Source organism: Coturnix japonica, chromosome 13 (assembly GCF_054131305.1).
Source record: "Coturnix japonica strain WE chromosome 13, WE-NBRP24, whole genome shotgun sequence".
Lineage (NCBI taxonomy): Eukaryota > Metazoa > Chordata > Aves > Galliformes > Phasianidae > Coturnix > Coturnix japonica.
In genome coordinates, this window is record NC_140675.1 from 10,144,861 (window position 1) to 10,165,213 (window position 20,353).

The 20,353-nt window shown below is 43.1% G+C and overlaps 2 protein-coding genes across 8 annotated transcripts in view; one reads left to right on the forward strand and one right to left on the reverse strand.

Annotated features, from left to right (window-relative positions):
* Positions 1-10,672, forward strand: part of GPR146 (G protein-coupled receptor 146) — a 31,673-nt gene extending 21,001 nt beyond the window's left edge. The window contains exons 3-4 of one of the 4 annotated variants that reach the window (XM_085513854.1): positions 67-174; positions 8,767-10,672. In XM_085513854.1, the coding sequence (XP_085369980.1) occupies positions 8,811-9,812 (1,002 nt within the window). In that variant the 5' untranslated portion in view covers positions 67-174; positions 8,767-8,810 and the 3' untranslated portion in view covers positions 9,813-10,672. Of the gene's footprint in view, positions 1-66; positions 175-6,057; positions 6,255-6,506; positions 6,530-8,766 lie in introns of those variants that run through there. The other 3 variants (XM_015876527.3, XM_085513856.1, XM_015876526.3) reach the window with 3 other exon arrangements.
* The window catches only part of CHLSN (cholesin), a 91,762-nt gene that overhangs the window by 45,379 nt on the left and 26,030 nt on the right, over positions 1-20,353 (reverse strand). The window contains exon 1 of one of the 4 annotated variants that reach the window (XM_085513861.1): positions 20,230-20,342. The exons of the other annotated variants lie outside the window; for them this stretch is intronic. The gene's annotated coding sequence lies outside the window, so the exon portion shown is untranslated. Of the gene's footprint in view, positions 1-20,229; positions 20,343-20,353 lie in introns of those variants that run through there. 4 annotated transcript variants of the gene reach the window in all.

Below are 20,353 nucleotides of genomic sequence, written 5' to 3' on the forward strand. Positions count from 1 at the left end.
ATGAACAGGGCTGGTGCAGCCGTCAGCGGGCTGCTGCTCAGCCTCCCAATTGTTTGCTCTTGCTAGAGAAATGAGAGGTCGGAGTTTCTGCTGAGCTTACCTTGGAAAGGCTCTGAGTTGACGGACAAAATGTTTCTGCCAGCCATCACGGAACAGCAGGGCACTGCCTACCAGGTGAGAGTCTTCACAGTTCACCTTCCCGAATGCTTTTGCTTTTTATGCTGAGTCTGGGAACAATTTGTGTTCATGCATGTGAGCTCTGGGTCAGTGCAAACAAACGGTTCTGTCGTTACAAACCAGCGGTCAGTTTTTAGAGAGCTGCTCTTTAGGAAAAACATCGATGTATAAATGTGCCGTGCTAATACTTAGATCCGCTGGTCCAATAGAAAGTTACAGTGGGCTTCCTTAGGCACAACAACTCTCTTACTCATTATGCTGGGCTTCTCAATTACTGTTTCTTCTATGTATGAGTACGTGGTTCTAAGTTTTTCTTACTTGTTGCTCTGAATATGAGGTCGTAAGTTTTTACTTTATATTAAAGAGTATGGCAGAGATATAGCAGAGAAACTGATCAGATATCAATCTAATTAGTCTTTAATAAAGAAGAAAAGTTATTGGTGAAAGTGAGACACTTGTGAATCTCCTATTCACAGCACAACAAATAAACACGCAGCAAACCGTACTGTGAAATATTGCTGCAAAGCAGCTAAAAGACACTGCAGCAGCTAATTAACTAATTAATTACAATTAAGCTGCATTTTCATTTGTATTATAAAAGAAGGTAAGCCAAAGGCAAACATCAAAGCACCAAAAATTTCCTGCTTTCAGCAGAAGCTCTGAATAAGCAGAATGACTGCTGTCCTTTTCAGCCTCCATAAGCATTTTTAACTATGCTAATCACCACATTATTTGCAAATCTGTTTTCTACTGCACTTAGCACAAGACCTACTTCGCTGTAGGGCTCTGCCTGCTGAACTTTACGTCCCTTTCACATAAATGCTAAAGCAGCATAAAAAGGCAGCACGCTATTTCTTACACCAGCACCACATTCTGAACGTATCTGATTGGCCCAATGGTTCAAGCCAAAGCAGCGTCCTATGGATTCCAACAGGATTGGAATTGATTCTGAAATGATGAAAAAGTTAATGGAATGTCTGGACAAAGTGATTCATGTGAACGTCTGCATTCATGACCTGAACATCAGAGTGATTCACTTTAACTGCTTGGTCAGGGTCTGAACAGCACTTAAGACTTTATCAGAATATCAGTATATTTTCCACAACAGCTAAAACAGTGCTCATGTACATGAGGATGGAGTAGGCAGCTCCAGCAACCTGCCTACAAACAGTGGCTTCGTGTTGGTATGCACCCTGTATCTCTGGGCCATGTAACAACAACCATTTATCAATCATTACTAAGAAACTGGCTCTGTGACAAACTAATTACTCCTCAGGCTTCCACCCATTAGCACAGAAGGAAGCAGACACTCAAGGTGCATTTATAATCAGGGCTTTATACAGCTCCGCAGTAACAAAATCTGCTACTTAGGTTGTGCTTTGTAAGAGTTTTTAATGTATACACCTAAATCTGCTCAAAGGACTGCTTCATGGTCTGTGAATCACTACAGCTAGTAAGCAGTAGCCTTTATTTAATGTCATTTATTGGGCTGTCTTCTCAGGGACATGTAAAAACCCTGACCAATGCTTCTTAAAAGCCTGTGGGTTGGACAGAACATGGGCTAGCAGGCGTCACAGGTAGCACCCTCACCATAAGCAAACCATTGATGTTTCTGCAATGAGAGATAACATGCAAAGAACCCTGGGTTACAGAGGCCCAAGACTCCCTTGCTCACTTCTCTTCCCCCACGAACTGCTTTTGGTTTCTGCCATTGGAAACACTTGAGCAGCCTCATAGCGATACTCACAGCAGAACCGACCTCTGCTAAAAATGACTGAGGAAGCAACTCCCACCTGCACACCTGTGAAGGCACACCAAGCACTGCCACATCTCCAGTGCCCAGCAAACATCCTACAACAGCCAGCCAGCAGGGTCAGCGCTGCCTTCTTGGAGTCTGATGGACCGCCCCATACATACAGGGAGCCCTGTAAGTGATTAACACTATTGATCAACTGAAAGTGCTGATGAATAGCAGGCAAACTCCCCAACACCAGTGTAGTGGAGAGGGGAGCTGCAGCAGACAAGCAGCTGATGGACAAAATTGAACTTTCCGTGCCAAGGAGACCCCTTCATTAATTTCAAGCTCCCTGTAAATGAAACTCTTACTCCAACAGAACAGTCACCCTAATGCCAGCATTAATATTACACTAGCCCTCCTAAAACCTTCAGTTAAAACAGTGCATTCAGCAAAGACAAACGGAGTACAACTAAATCAGTTAATAAGCCAGTTCATCTCAAGGAAGTAAGCTGGAAAATGGCATTTCCTTCACTGAGCACAAGAAATTAAAAGCCACAGGAGTGCCAGGAACAAGAGGTCTCAGACTTCTCCTCAGAAATCTCAGACCATTACCAGGAAGGTATCTGTTTAACATCGACGGATGTGACAAATGTTGAAGTCGTTTCAGCCATAGTAGAGCTCTGTTAAGGGCAGACTGTTCTCTTCAAACTCCAGACGCAAACCAGTTTCATACTTATTGTTATCTTGGAAAGAGCTGTGTCAATATTTCTGCATTTATGAGAAACCTGGTCCTGGCAGCCTGAGTGCTTCACAAGAGATTGCTCTGCAGCCAATGCAATGCCTTGTCGATCAGTCACTGTGTTGGCTTTCGCATGTGCCTCTGGTAGGAAATGGCATGATGTTAGAGCTTCCAGGAAAACTACCATCTGTGCTTCCTGCCAGTCGGGCAGGGGAATACCTGCAGGGAATGCTTCCATGCTGCCAACTCCGAGCAGCGTTTCCCATCACAACCCCTGAGCATGGGAAAAGAAAGCAGTGGAGGTTAAGATAAGAGCTGTAGGTTCCACCCTGCCAGCTCAGCGGGCAGCTCACTCACTGCCATCCCTGCAGGATCCCTGCCTCTCACACTGCCCTGCAGTGAGTTCAGGCCACAAAGAATAGGGATAATTCACACTGATTTTGATAGGCAAGGACTGGTCTTCTTTAATAGAGTGATGCTGATGTAAACCATAACGCTCAGCTCATACACACTGTTCATCCCTGCAATCCTGAGCAGTGCTGGAGATTCAGTGACCCAACCATGTGCTACAGCTAAGAGGTGCTAATTTGCACCTGCAATCTTAGCAAGGATATTAGGTATAGAGATGCTTTGTAATTTTCTCTTTCCTCAAATTAAAAATATCTATCTATCAATACATAGACACGTATATGGCTCCATGATCTGATCTTTATACACACACAAAAAAAGAATGTCTGTGTTTCAAATGCTGGCAGCCACTACCTGAGCTGACCCATGTAACTACTCTGCTGGGCAGGCTGGCCTTCCTGTACCCACCTCAAGCCACAAGACATTCACTGTGCATTAGGAGCTGCATGGCTTGCTCTGTGGCGAAGCCCTTCCCCACCACACGGACATCTAACAGACAAGGGACGGTGAGATTTGCACGTAGAGGCTCTATCAGAACTCAGAGATAAAGCAAAGTCAGGAAGAGGCGGAGCAGGAGAGCAGTCAGACTAACTCATCTGATATTTGGGCACTGAGATAAGGGACAGAGCAAGCAAGTGACAGAGTTAACCCTGCAGAGCCCTGGGCAGCTGCTGCTGAGCACACAGAGCACTGCTGGCAGTGCAGCTCCTGCTGGGGCCATGTTCTTAACTGCATGAAGGCAGATGTGCCTGGCAGACAGCAGCTACCTCTGCACACAGGGCTCCTCCTGCACAGCCTGCAGTGCCCTTAGTGCTGGGCTGTCTCTCCCTCACAAGCTTTACTTTAGCCACCAGCTAAAAATAAGCTTTCCTTTTTCTTCCAAAGGAGCACCTGAACTCACCTGCTGCAGACTGATCTGCAAGGGCAGCCTGCAGAGTGCTTAGCTCTGATGTGCCCTTACATGAACTCAGGCTCCCAAGAAAGAGATTAACAATCTAAACAAAGTGTGCTAATGGGACTTTGTTCATATTTTGCATTGGAGGGCACTACATACATTCATACAGTGGTAATAAAACAACATAAAGGAAACACTGAAAGGGAAGTGAAAAACTGCATTTCTAGTTGGTAGGTTGCTACCAGGCAGAAGTGGGCTCTGAATTGCGCCGTAGCTGCAACACAATGATTGACCACAATGGTGCTGCCTGAGGAATAAAAGAATAAACAAATTACAGTGGTTGCAAACATCTGTGGAGCAGCAAAAAAACTTCACAAGAGAGGGGCCCATGGGAAGGAGCTGAGCTGTGAAGTGTCCTCAAGCAGATGTTTGTTTAGAGTTTCTGTAAAAGCAATGAGATGGGTGAGCAATCTGCAAGGATGACCAAAGCACAGTGTGAAGAGTGACTTCAGAAGCACCAGCCATTGTGTGCTCGCTGGTGTGACGGAAATACACCCAACATTTCTGAGAATTCCATTCTCATTGCTGGCTTGACATGACTAAGAATGCATCCAAAGCAGCCTGGGAAGTCCCATAGGAATGAGAGAAGAAAGAAGTGAAGAGTGTCATCAGAAGAACCTCGTGCTCCCTCTGCCAGGACAGGAATGGAAAGCGGTACTGCAAAAGGAAGGAAACCACCCCACCCCCACTGATCTGCTCCTGCTCTTTTGTTCGCATGCTTTAAGCATCCGAGGCAGGATGTCAGATTTAATGCTACTTTATGCATCAGTTATTACTGTAATCCACTCCTGGCTTCTTTCACGTTGTACTGCATGGGATCAACTACATTATAAAATGAAACTGATATCAATTATAAGCATACCACCCGTCAAACTGGTCAATGATTGCACCACGAAGACACAAATGATGGGGTTGGCAGAGGCCTGTTTCTCAGCCCAGCACCCAGTATCAAGCAGGATTTTCTTCTACACTAATGTTTAAAGCATTTTATCTGAGCCATATCATTATATTCCAAACAATAGCAACTCAGCAGCCACACAACAGAAGTATATTCAGCATCCTACTTGCCTGCACTGCAGTATTTTGCCCTTCTCATCTAACCTGGACAACCTAGTTCTACTTTTCTGTACAGCCAGCAACTCCTCTGTTAACCCCTGTGACATGCACATCATCTGGTGAGCTGGAAAAAAACATCATGTAATGCAGACTTTGAGGTTTGCTTTCAGTCCCTGTAGATATCAAGAGATCCCTTGGGAACTCTATAAGACCCGAGGAAGGTATGAATGCTTGGCATCTGCGGAGACTTCATTTGTTGCCAACAGCTTTATTAGTTACATATGGCTTATAATGACACTACAGTTTGTGAAGGAGAATATTTGGAGGTTGGATTACCTGTGTAAGGGCTCTGTCACAGGTCAAGCAAACAAAAGCATTTCTTTACTAAACTAAACATCTGGACAGCAAGAGGAGGCTATGGCAGGACACAGAATTCAACACGCAACAAGCTACAGCTCAGAACCTCTTCCAAAGAAACGATCCATGTTAGGGATAGAGAGAATGCACACACACTAAACTGAGCTCAGCATCTTCCCAGCATCTCAAAGAAACATGATGGGATTTGTAAGGCTGTCATAAAGTGAGGACCCTGTTGTACCCTCACAGCACCACAGCGATCTCTGGATTCCACGTCAGTGCCCTGAAACCTGCCTGCCCAGCTGCTGGAGCTCACCCTGTGAGCAGCACAAGCAGCAGGACGCTTGTTAGCTGTGTGCTCAACCACTGCCTGTTCAGAGTGCATGGCCTATAAAAGAGAAACCTGAAAGCTGTATATTCTTACCACGGGTTAAAAATAAAGCACGTGCTCTTGAGTGAGAGCCGTGGATTGCAGGGCAGGGAACGGGCTCCCAGATGTCCCCCGAGCAGAGAACCACCCCCCAACAACCCCAATTGCTGCCGCAGCCCGAACATTGAGGGCAGTAAATCGGAAGCCCGGCGGCTGAAGCCCAGCCTCTTGCTCCTTGAGCCGGGCTGTAAACAGCCAAAGGGAGGGGCCTCGCGCAGCCAAGCCGAGCCCAAAGTGGTGACTAAGTCACCGGAGGAAAAACAAGTGCAGCGTGCAGCACCGGGCTGGGAGGCGATGGGCTGCGGGAGCGGGGACTTGCTCCGGCTGCTGCCCTACATGCATGAACCCTGCAATGCCATCCGTGCAAGTGCTGGGCGGTGAGGGGCGGGTGAAGGTAAGGCTGGAGGCGAGGAAGGGGTGCGAGCAGCGGGCGGGACACGCGCCTTCCTCTCGGGTTTCCATTTCAGGCGCTGATATTGATTGTAATGTGATAAAAGTGTGAGCCCAGACAGCACGAGGGGGAAGCACTGGGGACGGCTGAGTCAGAGCACAGTAAACAAGAGCACTACAGCATCAGCTTATGCAACGCAGCCAACCTGGGAGCGAGAAACTGCCTTTTGCTGGATTAATGCTCGGTAGTGATTTATGGGATCCTGCCCACAGAGCACGGTGAGGAACTGGCCCAGGCCAGGCTGGGGGCTCAGTGCCTCTATGGGGAGAAAAGCCAGCACAGGTGAGCAGTCAATGTGCCTCACCTGGCCACCAGGAATAACAAAGTGTGGTTATTTGGCACGGGTCTGATTCATGCTCCTTTTTGAGGTGGGTTTTCTCATTTCATAAAGTTACTATTTAACAGATATCCTGCCACTTCTGTCATTAGAACAGAGCGGACTTACTTACCTGCAGTTAGAGAACATCAAGAAAATGGACTAATTATTACACACAGTGGCAAAACCAGACATCCCACCGCTCTATAAAACACAAAGCAAATACACGCACAGAATGCAAAGGCTGTTGACTTCCTTCTGAGACAACACACAGGCAAGTGCTCATGGCTGATGTAACTTGGTCTGAAGTAATCGAAGTGTTGTGCTTAAGGATAAACCTACATAATGGAATTACATGATTGTACCCATGCCTGTGCTTAGTCAGCCTTGCACTCGCTGTAATGCGTATATTTGCAATACCTTGTTCCAGTCTGCTGCTTTGCTTGAATCGAGCCAGAGCAGTTCAATGCAATGGGATTTTGGTTGCCTTTGACTGTACGAGATAGCTTTCCTTCTTTTTTAAAGTTTTCAAACACCAGATGCTTCCTGAAGACACACTGGGTTGTTTACAGCGTTCAAAATAGAATGAGGATTAAGGGATGGTATAAAGATACCACAGTTTGTTCATCTATGAGACACTCATGCTAAAGAACTGGTTTGAGATCACAAACAAAAAGGAGGATTTTATCCAAGAGGTGAAATAAGTTTCTGCATACAACAGACCTGCATCTAGTTAAAGACATCCCTTACCTGAGAAAATCCAGCATTGGACTGTGGAATAAAGGTTCGTCTGCCCAGCTAAGTGGCTGTGTTCCATCCTGCTATCTGGATGTGCTGTTAGAAGAAAATGCACACAAAACAACTGCAGTGGGAAATAAAACTGAACTGGATGCGATTCTGGAATATATTCTTCTGGATTTCAGCTGAAGTGTCAGAGGATCAACATTACAGAGATGGAACTGCACATCTCCCAGTGGTTACAAAAGCCATACTGTATCCTTCAGCCATATGGCTCATTGAGTACAGTATGTCGTCCAGTGACATTCATTTTCATTGCACAATGCTTCACGTGGATTCAACTGAATCTTGTTCTCTCTCTGGAAAGAATGCATTTGTGTACTTTCCTGTACCTGCTGAAAGAACACAATGCTGCGTATCTGACTATCTCAGACTACACCTGACATGGGAAATCACCTGCCATGCTGTCCCAGGAAAGGCCTGGCAGGAATGACAGCCATGATCTGAAGGCCTGGAATGTTTCCAGTTGTACCTTAGAAATTGCTTTAGAGATTAATTATTTCTGCATTTTGGAGTTGATTGCTTTGAGGAGTCCTCAGACTTCTGATGACAAAGGATAGTTGGGTAACAACTATTGATATTAGCTTACTTTTTGAAGAATCTAAGCGATTTTGGGAGGAAATGATAGTTAATTCCTGGCTTCTTGGAAATTCAGGCTGCCCTCCTATTAGGTTCCCTAGACTACAAAGGTCCATTGTTTTTCCTGTACTAAATGGTTGTAGGTTTGAAACCTGAATAGAGACTTGTAAAGAAAAGCCAACAAAAACCAAAACAAAGCCTTCCACCTCATTTCCCAGTTTCCTGTTGCCTTACCAGTGACTGACCCAGCATCCATTCACCAGACTGCCTCAGCTGTGCCTTCTAACAATTGTTTTGAGAGGAAACTTGTTTGTATTTACAACATAACACCATGCAGAGCTCTACTTTCCATCTCATTGCTGAGATCTGCAGCTCCTCTTATATTCCTCAGCAACCACATTTGTGTAGTATTAAATAAAGGCGCTGTTTCATAATGTAAAGTACTGATATTGATGTGCATCACATTGATGTTTCCTTTAAAGATATGATGTTTATGTCTGACATCTATTGAATATCTTGTATCAACTCACTGCCACTAATTTCCTTCTAAGGAATTTAAACCTGTACATTCATTTACCAGTTACCTGAAAATTTTGAACCATGGGTGACTTTCTGATAGTGAGATGGAAAAGAATTTCCCTCACTGACCTTAAACTAATTGGTCATGTGAGCTGTGTGACATTAAGTATGTTCTCTTTGTATAACACTCCATTTCACTCACACTGCAATATCTGAATGCTATTCCTATTTCTCTCTCTACAGAGAAGCTGGTAACCAGCAGAGAAGACACAAGAGCTGAAATCACTATGTGGAGCTGTGAAACCTTAAACATCACTGACAACAGCGAGGACCAGCATCTCTGCCAGGACTTCCACTTTGTGCTATCCATCTTTTCCCTTCTCTACCTCATTATATGTTTCCCAATTGGCCTTTGCTACAACGGCCTGCTGGTCCTGGTCAACCTGTACAACAAAGCTACTATGACGATGCCCGATGTTTACTTTGTCAATATGGCCATCGCCGGACTCATCATCAACGCCTTGGCACCAATGTACCTTCTAGGTCTCGCCAATACAAAATGGGCCATCTGGAATTCTAACAATGAAGTTTATATCACCTTGCTTATTTTGTTCAACGTCTCATCTTTGGTTACCATGTACTCTACGACATTACTCAGTCTGGACTACTACATCGAACGTGCTCTACCTAGAACTTACATGTCCAGTGTGTACAACACCAAGCACGTCTGTGGATTCATATGGGGCGGAGCCATGCTCACAAGTTTCTCATCTCTTCTATTCTACGTCTGCAACCACGTATCCACTAAAATAATTGAATGCTCCAAGATGCAGAACAAAGAGGCAGCGGATGCCATTATGGTGTTTATCGGGTATGTTGTTCCAGCTGTCGCTGTACTGTATGCACTTATTCTGATCTTGCGAATACGCAAAGAGGCCACACCACTGGATCAAGACACTGGACGATTAGACCCATCAGTGCACAGGCTTTTGATTGCCACAGTCTGTACACAGTTCGCGTTATGGACACCCTATTATGTTACCCTTTTGGTAAGCACATTTACTTACGCACGAGGAGGAGCTGCAGATGAAAACTACATTAGAATATTACATTTTACCATGGTTTTATCCAAATTCTTGGCTTTCTCGAGCAGCTTTGTAATGCCTTTGCTTTACAGATACATTAACAAAAACTTCCCCAACAAATTGCGACGGCTGCTTAAAAAGATACACTGTGGGAATCAGGGGTGCTCTCACGAACGCACAGTAGTACAGCAAGTCATGACATAGGCATTAAACACCTCTGGTGCTCTGTTACTGCAGTTCTCAGGCTGTGATATGGCTGCGTTGGCACTCAGAGTCACCAACGTCAGAGCTTCAACCAAGAGGAGCCTTTGATGAATGAAAGAGTCTTAGCTTCCCAAACGTTGAGTGTTTGCTGAGATCTGTAAGACTCTGGCCTACGTGCTGTAATACCTGTGACGTCTGACACTCAGTGCACTGAACTGCTTACAAAGCGTAAGCTCTGTCTCCATCATCCTAATATTCCTGTCTGAACGAATCACTAAGCAGTTGATGGAAATCTCGACTGAACACACAGCACCTTGTACCTTGTAGGGAAAAAGGCATTACCTTGTTTTCTGTACAAAGAAGCAACTGTGCTATCCTGGATGAAGTAAATGGTATTTTTTCAATGAAGATGATACGGGTGATGTTTGCTAGAGGTGATATCCCCCAATTAAACATGTCCAAATAGTAAATGTTAATTATAAATTAAATTATTTAATTTCTTTCTCCATCACTGAATTCCATAATCCACCACTTTCAGAAACCGTATCCTCACAAGGCCTAACCTAAGCTATTAACACGTATGGTAAAGCAGTTTTTGTCCTAGTTATAACAATAACGTGTTTTATTCTTCCGGTGCTTTGTTTGCATCCTAAGGCATTTCAGGAATTCAGAAATATTTATTAACTAATTCTAGGGGAATTGAGAGATTTTTTTGTTCCACGTATTAAGATGAAGGACGCGGTGGTTTACAAACTTAAATCGAAACTTAACGAGTAAAGAATGTCTGGCTAAGTGTTATGGTCCACATATGTTCATGTAACAAGAGTAATTATCTTAAAAATAAATATGTTTATGATTAACATTTTTTATTTTCAAGGGATACGTTCACTACAAATAAACTGAAATCTCTTTAATCTCGGGGATCACTGGAAGTTCGGGAGCCAGAAAGAAGTCTTCCAATGCATACGAGGTTTTAAGATGGGAATAATACGAAGGGTGCTCGAAAAGTAATGCCTCCTGTTTTATTTTGTTGGTCCGCGATGTCAGAGGTGGTTCTTGGTGGGATGGCAGTAGAGGCTGAACCTTCCCAACAATTTCATGTGACATGTTGTTGCCGTGTGACAGATGGCAGCAGAGGGGCACTCTGACAAAGTGGTATCTGACATTGGAAGTGAGTACAAAACCAAAGGTGTGGAATTGAATTCCTCCACGTGGAAAAAAAAATAGCACTCACTGATATCCGTCAATGCTTGCTGAATGTTTGTGGAGACCAAATGGTGCATGTGAGCACAGCGAGGGGTGGGCGATGCATTCCAGCAGTGACACTGATTCTGGTCGCTCACACGGGTGTGGATTTTGACAAGCACAACATGCACTCACTTCATGTTTGCTGGCAAAAATGCACAGCTCATGGTGGTGACAGTGCTGAAAAATAGTTAGGTAGCTGAGAATTTGCTCTGCCAAGCAATCTTTTATGCTCTTTGTAGTGCTTTCCATGGAAATAAATAGGAGGCATTACATCTGGAGCAGCCCACGTACATATGAATTCCACTCAGTGTCACCTTCTTGTCGACCTGGGACAAAATGGAGCATCTCCCAACTTGATTCATAAATACTCAACAAAAGTACAGTTTCTGTATTTCACAGTGGGGATGGAAAAAAACAACACAGTTCCCAGTGTTCGAAGAAATACAGAGAAATACAAAGTGCTGCTGGAAACAAAACTACCCTGACTCAAACAACTACCTGCAGCTGTTGTTGCATTGGTGATAGCAGAGGGGACAGAGGTTACACTGATATTCTCCTGTTGGTTGAGGGACAGCAGGACTTCTTTGCCTGCCACAAATCATTTCTTTGCTTTATCTGTCACAACACAAATTGTTCAGCAAGACTTCAGTGAAAAGAAGGGGGTTCTCAGCCTCTGGTATAGAAAAACCATAGAGTAAAAACAGAATGAAACCTTTTCTACTGTGTAATCTGATCTCATCGTTGGTCATAATTTATAAGCATCGGAAAATGATTAAGTTTTAAGTGGGAATGAGGTGAGGAACACTTTTCTCAGATCTTCTCCCTCTTTTCAACATAATTTGAGTCATTCTTCTCACAGCCATCTTCACTTATCTGATTCATGTACCATCATCTCTTACATTATCAACACCCTGCTCATCCATTGCTCTTTAGCTTTCAATACCACTTTTATCTCAGTGAACTTGTTCGACCATTGAGGCCTACACAGCAAGTCACCTATTTGTGTTGTGGTTTCTGCCCATGAAAGCTAGCCAGCACAATCACATTGCTTTGCTTCACCATGTCAGCCTGCTGATTAAACCAACCTCATGGAAGGAAGCCTTTCCTTATCACCATGTCCATTCACACTCTAATTTATGCCTGTCTGCAGACATAATACTGGCTTCTTGGTTTCCATAACCTTTTTGGTTTTGTTTTTCTCTTAACTTGAGATATATTCTCAGAATTGCAAGCTACGCTCATTTTAAGCATTCAAGCTCACGCCCACAGATGTTCACAGCAAATCTTTCCTTGGAACTGCTGAGCAAGCAGAGACTCATCTTCCCTCCAGGGGAACTCAGGGCATCCTAAAGCACCGCGTCACATTGCTCACAGAAAAGCTGCTAAAGAAATTCTGACCCACGGGGCAGGAAAACAAACAGCAGCAGAGAGGAACTGGCAAACCTGATGTCAGCAGAGCCTGGTGGAGCTGGGACATGGCCAGGGCAGTGGGCTGAGCAGGAGGCACAAGGATGGATGTAACTGCTGTGCTGCTGCCCTGAGTCTATTTCCCCTCTTCCCAAGACACACTACTTTCTGTGTCTAAGCATGTTGTCACATTTAGTTCTCTTCTTTCCTCTGCAGGTTAAATTGCCAGGCCATGACTCTTTCATCATATCTTTTTTTCTTTTTCTCAACCCAAATGTGCTATTCAGTTTCATTCTGCTCCTGCTCCTTTCATGCCTGGCCTTGCACACACGGTACTTCCCAACACCACCTCCTTCATGACAGCTCAACTTCATCCAACAGCCTGACATCACAAATAGAACTGCACAGAAAATGGAAGCTGCTACTCAAAAGATGGAGAAGGAACAAGTCTGATTTCATCTACCCTTGAAACATCAATTTTGCTTTTTTTTTCCCTAAAGATCCTTCTTACTGCAGCAGAGCTGTGTTTGTGTGCATCCCTGATAATACACTAAATGTGATCACAACCATATAGGCAAGGAGTACTGATAATTTAATGAACAAGACTGACAGAAACTCAGGTATTTTTAAGAGTGAATTAGAGGTCTCATTTGCCTCAAAGAAATTGTGCCATGGAATGGACTGGCTGCTGTTCCCTGAAATTCTGAACTCGATTCCAGTGCTCTCATGTGATGTCCCTTAAAAAGCAATATCCCACAACACAAGAACTTCACAATATATATTGAAGCAGTGCTTGAGCAAGTGCATTAAAATACTTAAGGAGATGCACAGCAATATAACTATAGAGGAACCTTTATGGGCAAGTTTATAATATACAAAGTTCTCAAGGGTGAGGCCTTTCCATTTGAATACCCGAAGGTTTCTGATGACTGTAAACAGGGCCTTGCCTATTTTGCATTTAAATATGAAGAAAATACTGCACGTATGCAACATAAAAATCAGCCTAAGAATGAAAAAATAATTTTCAAATAATTTATTAAATTATTTCTTAAAGCAAATGTATCATTTAAGTGCAAGCCTCTGAACAGTAACATGTACTGTGTGGTTCAGTGTGTATTAGGTAGTTCTAGGTAGAGCACTGGTATTAGAAAGGAAGCACTACTTAAGTGCCATTATTAATAGTGCTGTTTTCTTACAAAATTCAGCTGCATGTTTGAGATGAGCTGCAGCTTATAGCCCTCCTCCAGAAGAGCCAATTACGTCAAATCAATGAACTAACAAAGATGTTCATCTCTGCTTCTGCTGGAGGTATTAACACAGACAGTTTAAGTCAGGTCTGTGCTGATGAACCCAGCAGGGTTTCAAAAGTTTCCATTTAGGAATCAAATTGAGATGGTCTATGAAGACGTAATGTTCAGTCAAGGAAAGAAAGTGACCAACCATAGGAGAATTCCTGGTTCTGCTCAAAATAAAGAAACGTGGTCTTCCATATCATGTCAAAGAACTACACAAAATGGTCTGTTGGCAAAGAAACTACTGACTCCTAAGACTTAATAAAATGTGTTAAAACCTACCTGATTGGTGAGAGGTGTTTTTATTTGGACAAAAGGGCTACTTGCAGGCAAGGCTAAAGCTGTGCTGCTTCACTGAACCAAAACATCACAGCTGCGTGACTTGGATGTCAAACCAGGCGTGGTGAATTGTCAGATTTTCTAGGTCATAATTTTTTACATCATTAAAATCTAATTATGCCATAGCGTGAAGTTGGCTGGGAATGAAGGCAAAAAGTCGCAGCTTTATTCAGCATAATGAGTTTTGCAACTAATAGGACAGAAAAATTGGTGCCAGAAACACAAAGTCGGTGGTTAATGTGTACATTGGCCACGTGCTTGTCAGTTCCTGCTCTTTGTGTGAGTAAACCCAACTATCATCAGTGTAAACTCAATGTACCATCCAGGCAAGTCAGTAGGTTTACATGAGGCTGAACTGTACCAATGTGGCAGCAGAATCAGCGCTTGTCTGTGAGCACAGGGAGTTCTCACTGAGGACAGCCATAGTTTGGCACCCAGACAGAAAGCACTTAACTGTTCTATTACAGGAAAACAGGCACCAAGGTTACCAAGAAAATACAACACCTATACCAGAAAAAGGGGAAGTGACATTGAAAAATATAATAACCAAGATTTGGTTCTCTTTTTTTTTTTTTTTTGTATGCTGTGAATACATACATAGGTAAAAAATTACTTACCATTGCTAATTACAATTGAAAGCAGGCTGCTGGCCAGGCTGGAGACCTGCTCATGGGCTGCCCTGCAATGACACAGGGCTGGTAACTGAAAACAAAAGCGGAATCTGGCTTAGTGCCACTCTCAGTTCTTCTCTTAACGAAGCATTTCAAGAAGCACTGAGTTGGGCCTCAGCTTCTGCAGCTGTAAAGTGCTCAACACACTGATGAATCTGAAACATATGCTCAAAGATTAATACTCACAGCTTTTTGATAAGTAAAACCTTGTGTATTTCTTAACCATATCATGCAACACTTTTTCCAAGTGAAAGCAACTGAATGCACAAAACCAGCTGTGCAGACTCAAGTGTGAAATGTTTCCCATCGTATTTCCCTCCACTTTCCATTATATATCAAAACACCCCGACGTATTTTGAATACATTCTCATCCTGTAGGAGAGCAGTGGATTTATTATCTATTTCATCACTCCACTTCCTTCCTGCCAAGTCTTTTCCTTACCTGGGAAGTGTGGGCCATTTCCTCATGCTCCTCCCTTCTAAAGAATGGCACTTCTAAGTACATTCACAAAACACATTTCCTTGCAGTCCTCAGCAGACAGCTCGTGTCTTGTTACAAATCATGACAGGAAAAGACTTAAATGATACCAGATTCCTATCAGAGTATTAACAATTCAATATTCAAATGCTTTATGAAAAGAAAAAGACAAACCTTCCTATCAGAAGTTCCCCAGAACAAAAAGTTTTTAAACCAGAGGAAATGGATTTTCTTTCTGGTCATAAAGCACCTGATGATGCTTTGTGTGAAGACAGAAATAAGCAGCAGCACTGATACTCCCGACTCAGAGTGCTGGAGAAAGGATTGGTAGGAAAGGATTCCCAATTAGAGCCAACCTAAGGAAAGGTATCTGCGAGTTTAATTAGAGCCAACAGCAGGAATAATGCTGCTATAAAAACACAGGAAAACTCTCAGCTCTGGATCAAGCCAACTTCTAAAAATGCAGAATTAATCTCCCAATTTAAAGGGGTTTTTTAAAGTCATAAATCCCCCCTGATTTCAACAGGAGGTTCTTGGACTCATCGCTTCTATGTAAGACTATGTGTTACCAATGATACAACCAAACTAAAACCCTAATATTAGCACATACATTTGCAAATTTAAGCTAGAATTCATCTTGGAGCTGGCAGTATTTCCACACTTGTTTCTTACCTCACCTTTCAAACAAAGGGTATTTTAGATGTGAATTCTAGGATCAAAACTGTTGTACAGACACCACCTGGTGGTCACTAACAGAACATGCACGTCATAAAGATGGTGTGATACATACAACTACTAAAAGCATTTATGTTCACAATGGTAACAATATTAGATGAGTTTCTGGTTATAAACGTACACACCAGAAGGTCCCGCCTGCAAGCACGTGGAAGAAGAAACAAAATCAGTCATCACTGCTACAAAGCTGCTGAAACAACAAGGTATGTAAGGGAAAATTCTGTTGTAAGAAACAAGCCTCAACAATGGGTCGCTGTGTTTTTAACCTCACTGCAGGACATTTAACCAGACTATGAAGTCTGATTATTCAGAAGATGTAAATATTTAGGTTTTTTTTAAAGCAGATGTTTCTTGTGTTTGATCTGAACCATCTGGCACTAAGCACTGCCATAGACAAGATGCTCAGAGATCAAAGTGCCATTCCCAGCCAGCTCCAGAGCATCGTAATTCTTCCCAATTAAGTTACGGTTTCACTAATTCAAAATGAAATAGATTTCGTTCATTATTAATAAAGAAGTTTCTGAAACCTTTCAGCACAGCCTATGTAAATTAAATAACCATTCTAACACCTGCAGGGCTACGCAGAGCCCTGTTCTTTTATAGAAGATACTGTTTGAGAAAGATGTTTTCCACCCCTCATTAAAGCATGATCTGGAAATACAGCCATTTTCAGCCCTCACTGGGGAGTTACCTACATGATCTACCCATCTTTACTTTGTGATTGATGGAAACATCACTGTAGAATAACAGTAAGAAAACACTGTTTATAAAACAACAAACAATGCCCAAATAAGCCAATATAAAATCACTAATGGGGAATCATGGGTGAGCAAACCTGAGATGTGACAGCAGTGATAACCCAGCACAGAGCACGGCCGTTCTAGAATAAGAGGCAGCAATGTTGATTTAGGAGCAGCCTCAGAGGCACAGGCAATTATTAATACCAGTGCCTGTGTACCCACATCACCAGCTCGTGCTTTTTGAACCCTATCCAAGCAGACAGTTTAAATTCCACAAATCCACATGGCTCCACGTACCTTACAATCAGTTTGTCTGTCTAATAAAGAGATGAACCAGCTCTGCAGTGAGCTGACCAAAGGAGCTCAAAGCATCCACATATCCAAATGCCACCGCTGAGTCCCATATGCCGTAGTTACATGACAGAAGCATGAAGCATCTCAATTCCACTTACAGAAGAAGAAATCAAGAAGCCAGCAAGCAAACAAAACCCCCACAAACTTACAATGAACTCAGAAACAACAAAGACATGGTTTTTATTCTAAAATCCATCCACAAGCAGAATTCCTTTAGCTCTCCAAGCTGGCAGCTCCTGGCTTTGTGTACAGGCTTCCTTGTTGTTCTGTTTGGCTTTATTTTTTACCTCAAAGGCCCGAAGTTCCGTGCTCTTTTAACTGAGGATGCAAATTTGCTTGCTGCTGAATAACAGACCAAACGAGGAGAACAATTTTAGAGTGACTCTCAATCGTGTGTCACTATAACAATAGACTTAGAATAGATGCTCTTCTCAAAATAATAATATAATAATAATACAGAATAAGTTAGTTAAGAAAATGTCAGCCCAAGGCAGATCCCCTGTGCAGGAATCAGGAGTCAGTGCATTGACACAAGCCCTAAGGTGCCCAAGTGCCACCAAGAGAAGCTCTGCACAGCCAGCTCAGCACACTGAGCCTCCCCTGGCCTCCCTGCGGTCAGCATCCCACGCTCAGGTTATATTTGTTGGATAATTACACTAGAGGGATGGAAACACATGATAGCTGACCAAAAAATATCTCCAGGAAAAATGTAGGTTGTTTCTCAGTTCATAATTCCAGTAACACAACATCACTTTTCATCACAGCTTGCTGGGAACAGGCAGTAACAACCATTGGATGTTCCAAAACAGCCCATCAGAAAACAAAGGGACACTTTCCTTAATAACCATCCACCAGAAAGGCAAGAGAAGCTGCCTCTGCCCTATGCTGAATACAATTATGACACTCACCTTATCCACTGAGAGCACACACACATGCTAGTCAGTAATCAACATATAACTCATACAGATAGTGTGAAAATAATGCAAGCAGACATTCAAGCACCTTTGTTTTTTGCAGTTTTCTGAAGGTTCATACAACCCCATCCTATTTTGCCGCTGTTCTCATGACTTGTGCCCTGTGATCCTTTAAGCAAACGGAACTGAACTGATCTATTGTTTAAGAAAAGACCCAGCTGACCTCACAGCAGCAACATCTTGCTTTTCTTTCAATAGTGCAATAACAGTGATGGTAACAGCACTGAGCTGCTGCTAAAACCACCTTTTATAGGTGTTACGATACCAACAGAGACAACACATTTCTCAGTACCCAAACTTCTCCACCTGTAGAACATGGACACCTTCTGATGTTCTTCTTTGGATCAACGTCCATATTATAGCATGCTGCTTGCTCCCAGTCAAAGTATGATAAGCATTCTTTCCTTTAGATACAGCTGGATAGTAACAGGTGATATGGGATAATGTTTGTAAATGTGAACATAAATGTGAAGATGCAAGCTTTCCCTTTGGTGGTTTGTTTGTTTTTAAGACAGGATGTGTAAGAAACAGCTTTTCTCTTTTTGTTTTTCTGGTTCTCTCTGTATAATTTTTCTCACTAGAAGATGAGCTCCCTCCCAGCTCTTCTTCACACTTTGCATTAGCAGAAAAGCTGCCACTGAAACACAGGAAATGCAGTCTCAGTGCTGATGTTCCGGGGCTTATCTTCACTTGAGTTACTCCTCCTTCACTGACTGACTGCTAATTACCTCAGAATAAAGCTTTATGAAGGACAATTTGAATCACCCTTAAACTTCTAGTGCAGACAATGATTTTTCTCTCTTTTACTGGTACTCACAAAGGGCACACTGGGAACAGATGAACCCCAGCAGGCAATTGTAGCCAGAACCAAGTGCTGGTGAGGGACCCCGTGCTGTCAGAGCTGGCTGTTCAGTGTTACTCTGTGTATGCTCACAATCCATTCTCAAACCCAAAAAGGCAAGTTAGTGTCTTCTAATTGAGGACCAGACACTTCCTAAAATTCTCTTGCCTTTCCAGCACAACCATTGGATTGTTTATACAGTTCAGTGCATCTCTGCACAGCCCTATGTCCCATATAAAGGATAAGGTGACACTTCAAATTTGCATAGCTCATGGAAAACCAACAGTAAAACACATCTGCCTGACTTGCACTCATTTACCCTTGTTAACTACACGAAATTGATACCAACAGAAGAAGCAAGGATTCGGGTCCACCTCCAGACCAGCTGTGCCATACAGAACAGGTACACTACCCAGCCTGCTTCAAGCTTTTCAATAGCGATTTGGAAACACTATTAAGAATGAAAGGGAAGCAATGCACCCAGTTCAACAAACAACTATGCTAAGATGTTCAAAAACAAAGCCCTTGTGGGAGCTGGGGTGTTCTGAACAACATGTGCAAGCTCTGAGCAAACCGCATTTCTCAGAGCTACTGAAGAGCTGCTCTGGGGCACAGCTACTTCACAGAGCCTGAAGCAACCCACATCTGGTTTCAGAGAAGCACTTGTGGCAACAATGCTCACCTTTGGGTGGAAGGACAAACCTTGGGCTGACACTGTGCCTGCAGCCAACCTGCAAGCCCCATTCTGAGCCCACATTGGTTTTATTCTGCTTTGTTGAAGTGCTTTGTCTTTTTCCACGCATTTTTCAATAATGCTTGTTAAAATGCAGCAGGTAAAACACCATGGAGACAGAAAGCACTGACCAAAGCTACAGCAAATCATTAGAGGATTAGAAAAAAAACCTGCTTTGCCATGGATGTGCTCCTATGAGGAAGCACGGTGCAGCTAATGCCTTCCAACAACAAGGCTGTGTGCACAGGAATAATCACGAGCCGATCTTTTCTTGCTCATTTCCATCTAAGGTTTTGAAAATACTATTAAACAGTCCCTAAGAAGATGGATGCTAAGCCCAACTCAGAACATACTTCAGACTCAAAATCACGGCTTATAACACCTCACGGTCATTGCGGAGCATCTGGAAAAGTAATCTGGTGAATGTGCACAATCCTGGGGGTGTCCGAAGAGCCAGAACACAGAGAAATAAAAACATGCCGTGTTTTTAAACCGGGACACACAGTAGTTTCTTATCCAATACTTGCTCACTTTAGCGAGGGCTTTGGATTTGTATTTATTCAACCGGTTTTCAAGAGCCCGAGGAATTAAAACAGCACACTTACCAAAAAAAGTAATAGCAAAGACTGGCCGACACGCGTCGAACTGCTTCATGAGCAGGACAGAAATTCCACTGGATGGCCTCACAGACTCAGAAATGGCCGCGACAAAACACTACTTTACTGTTCT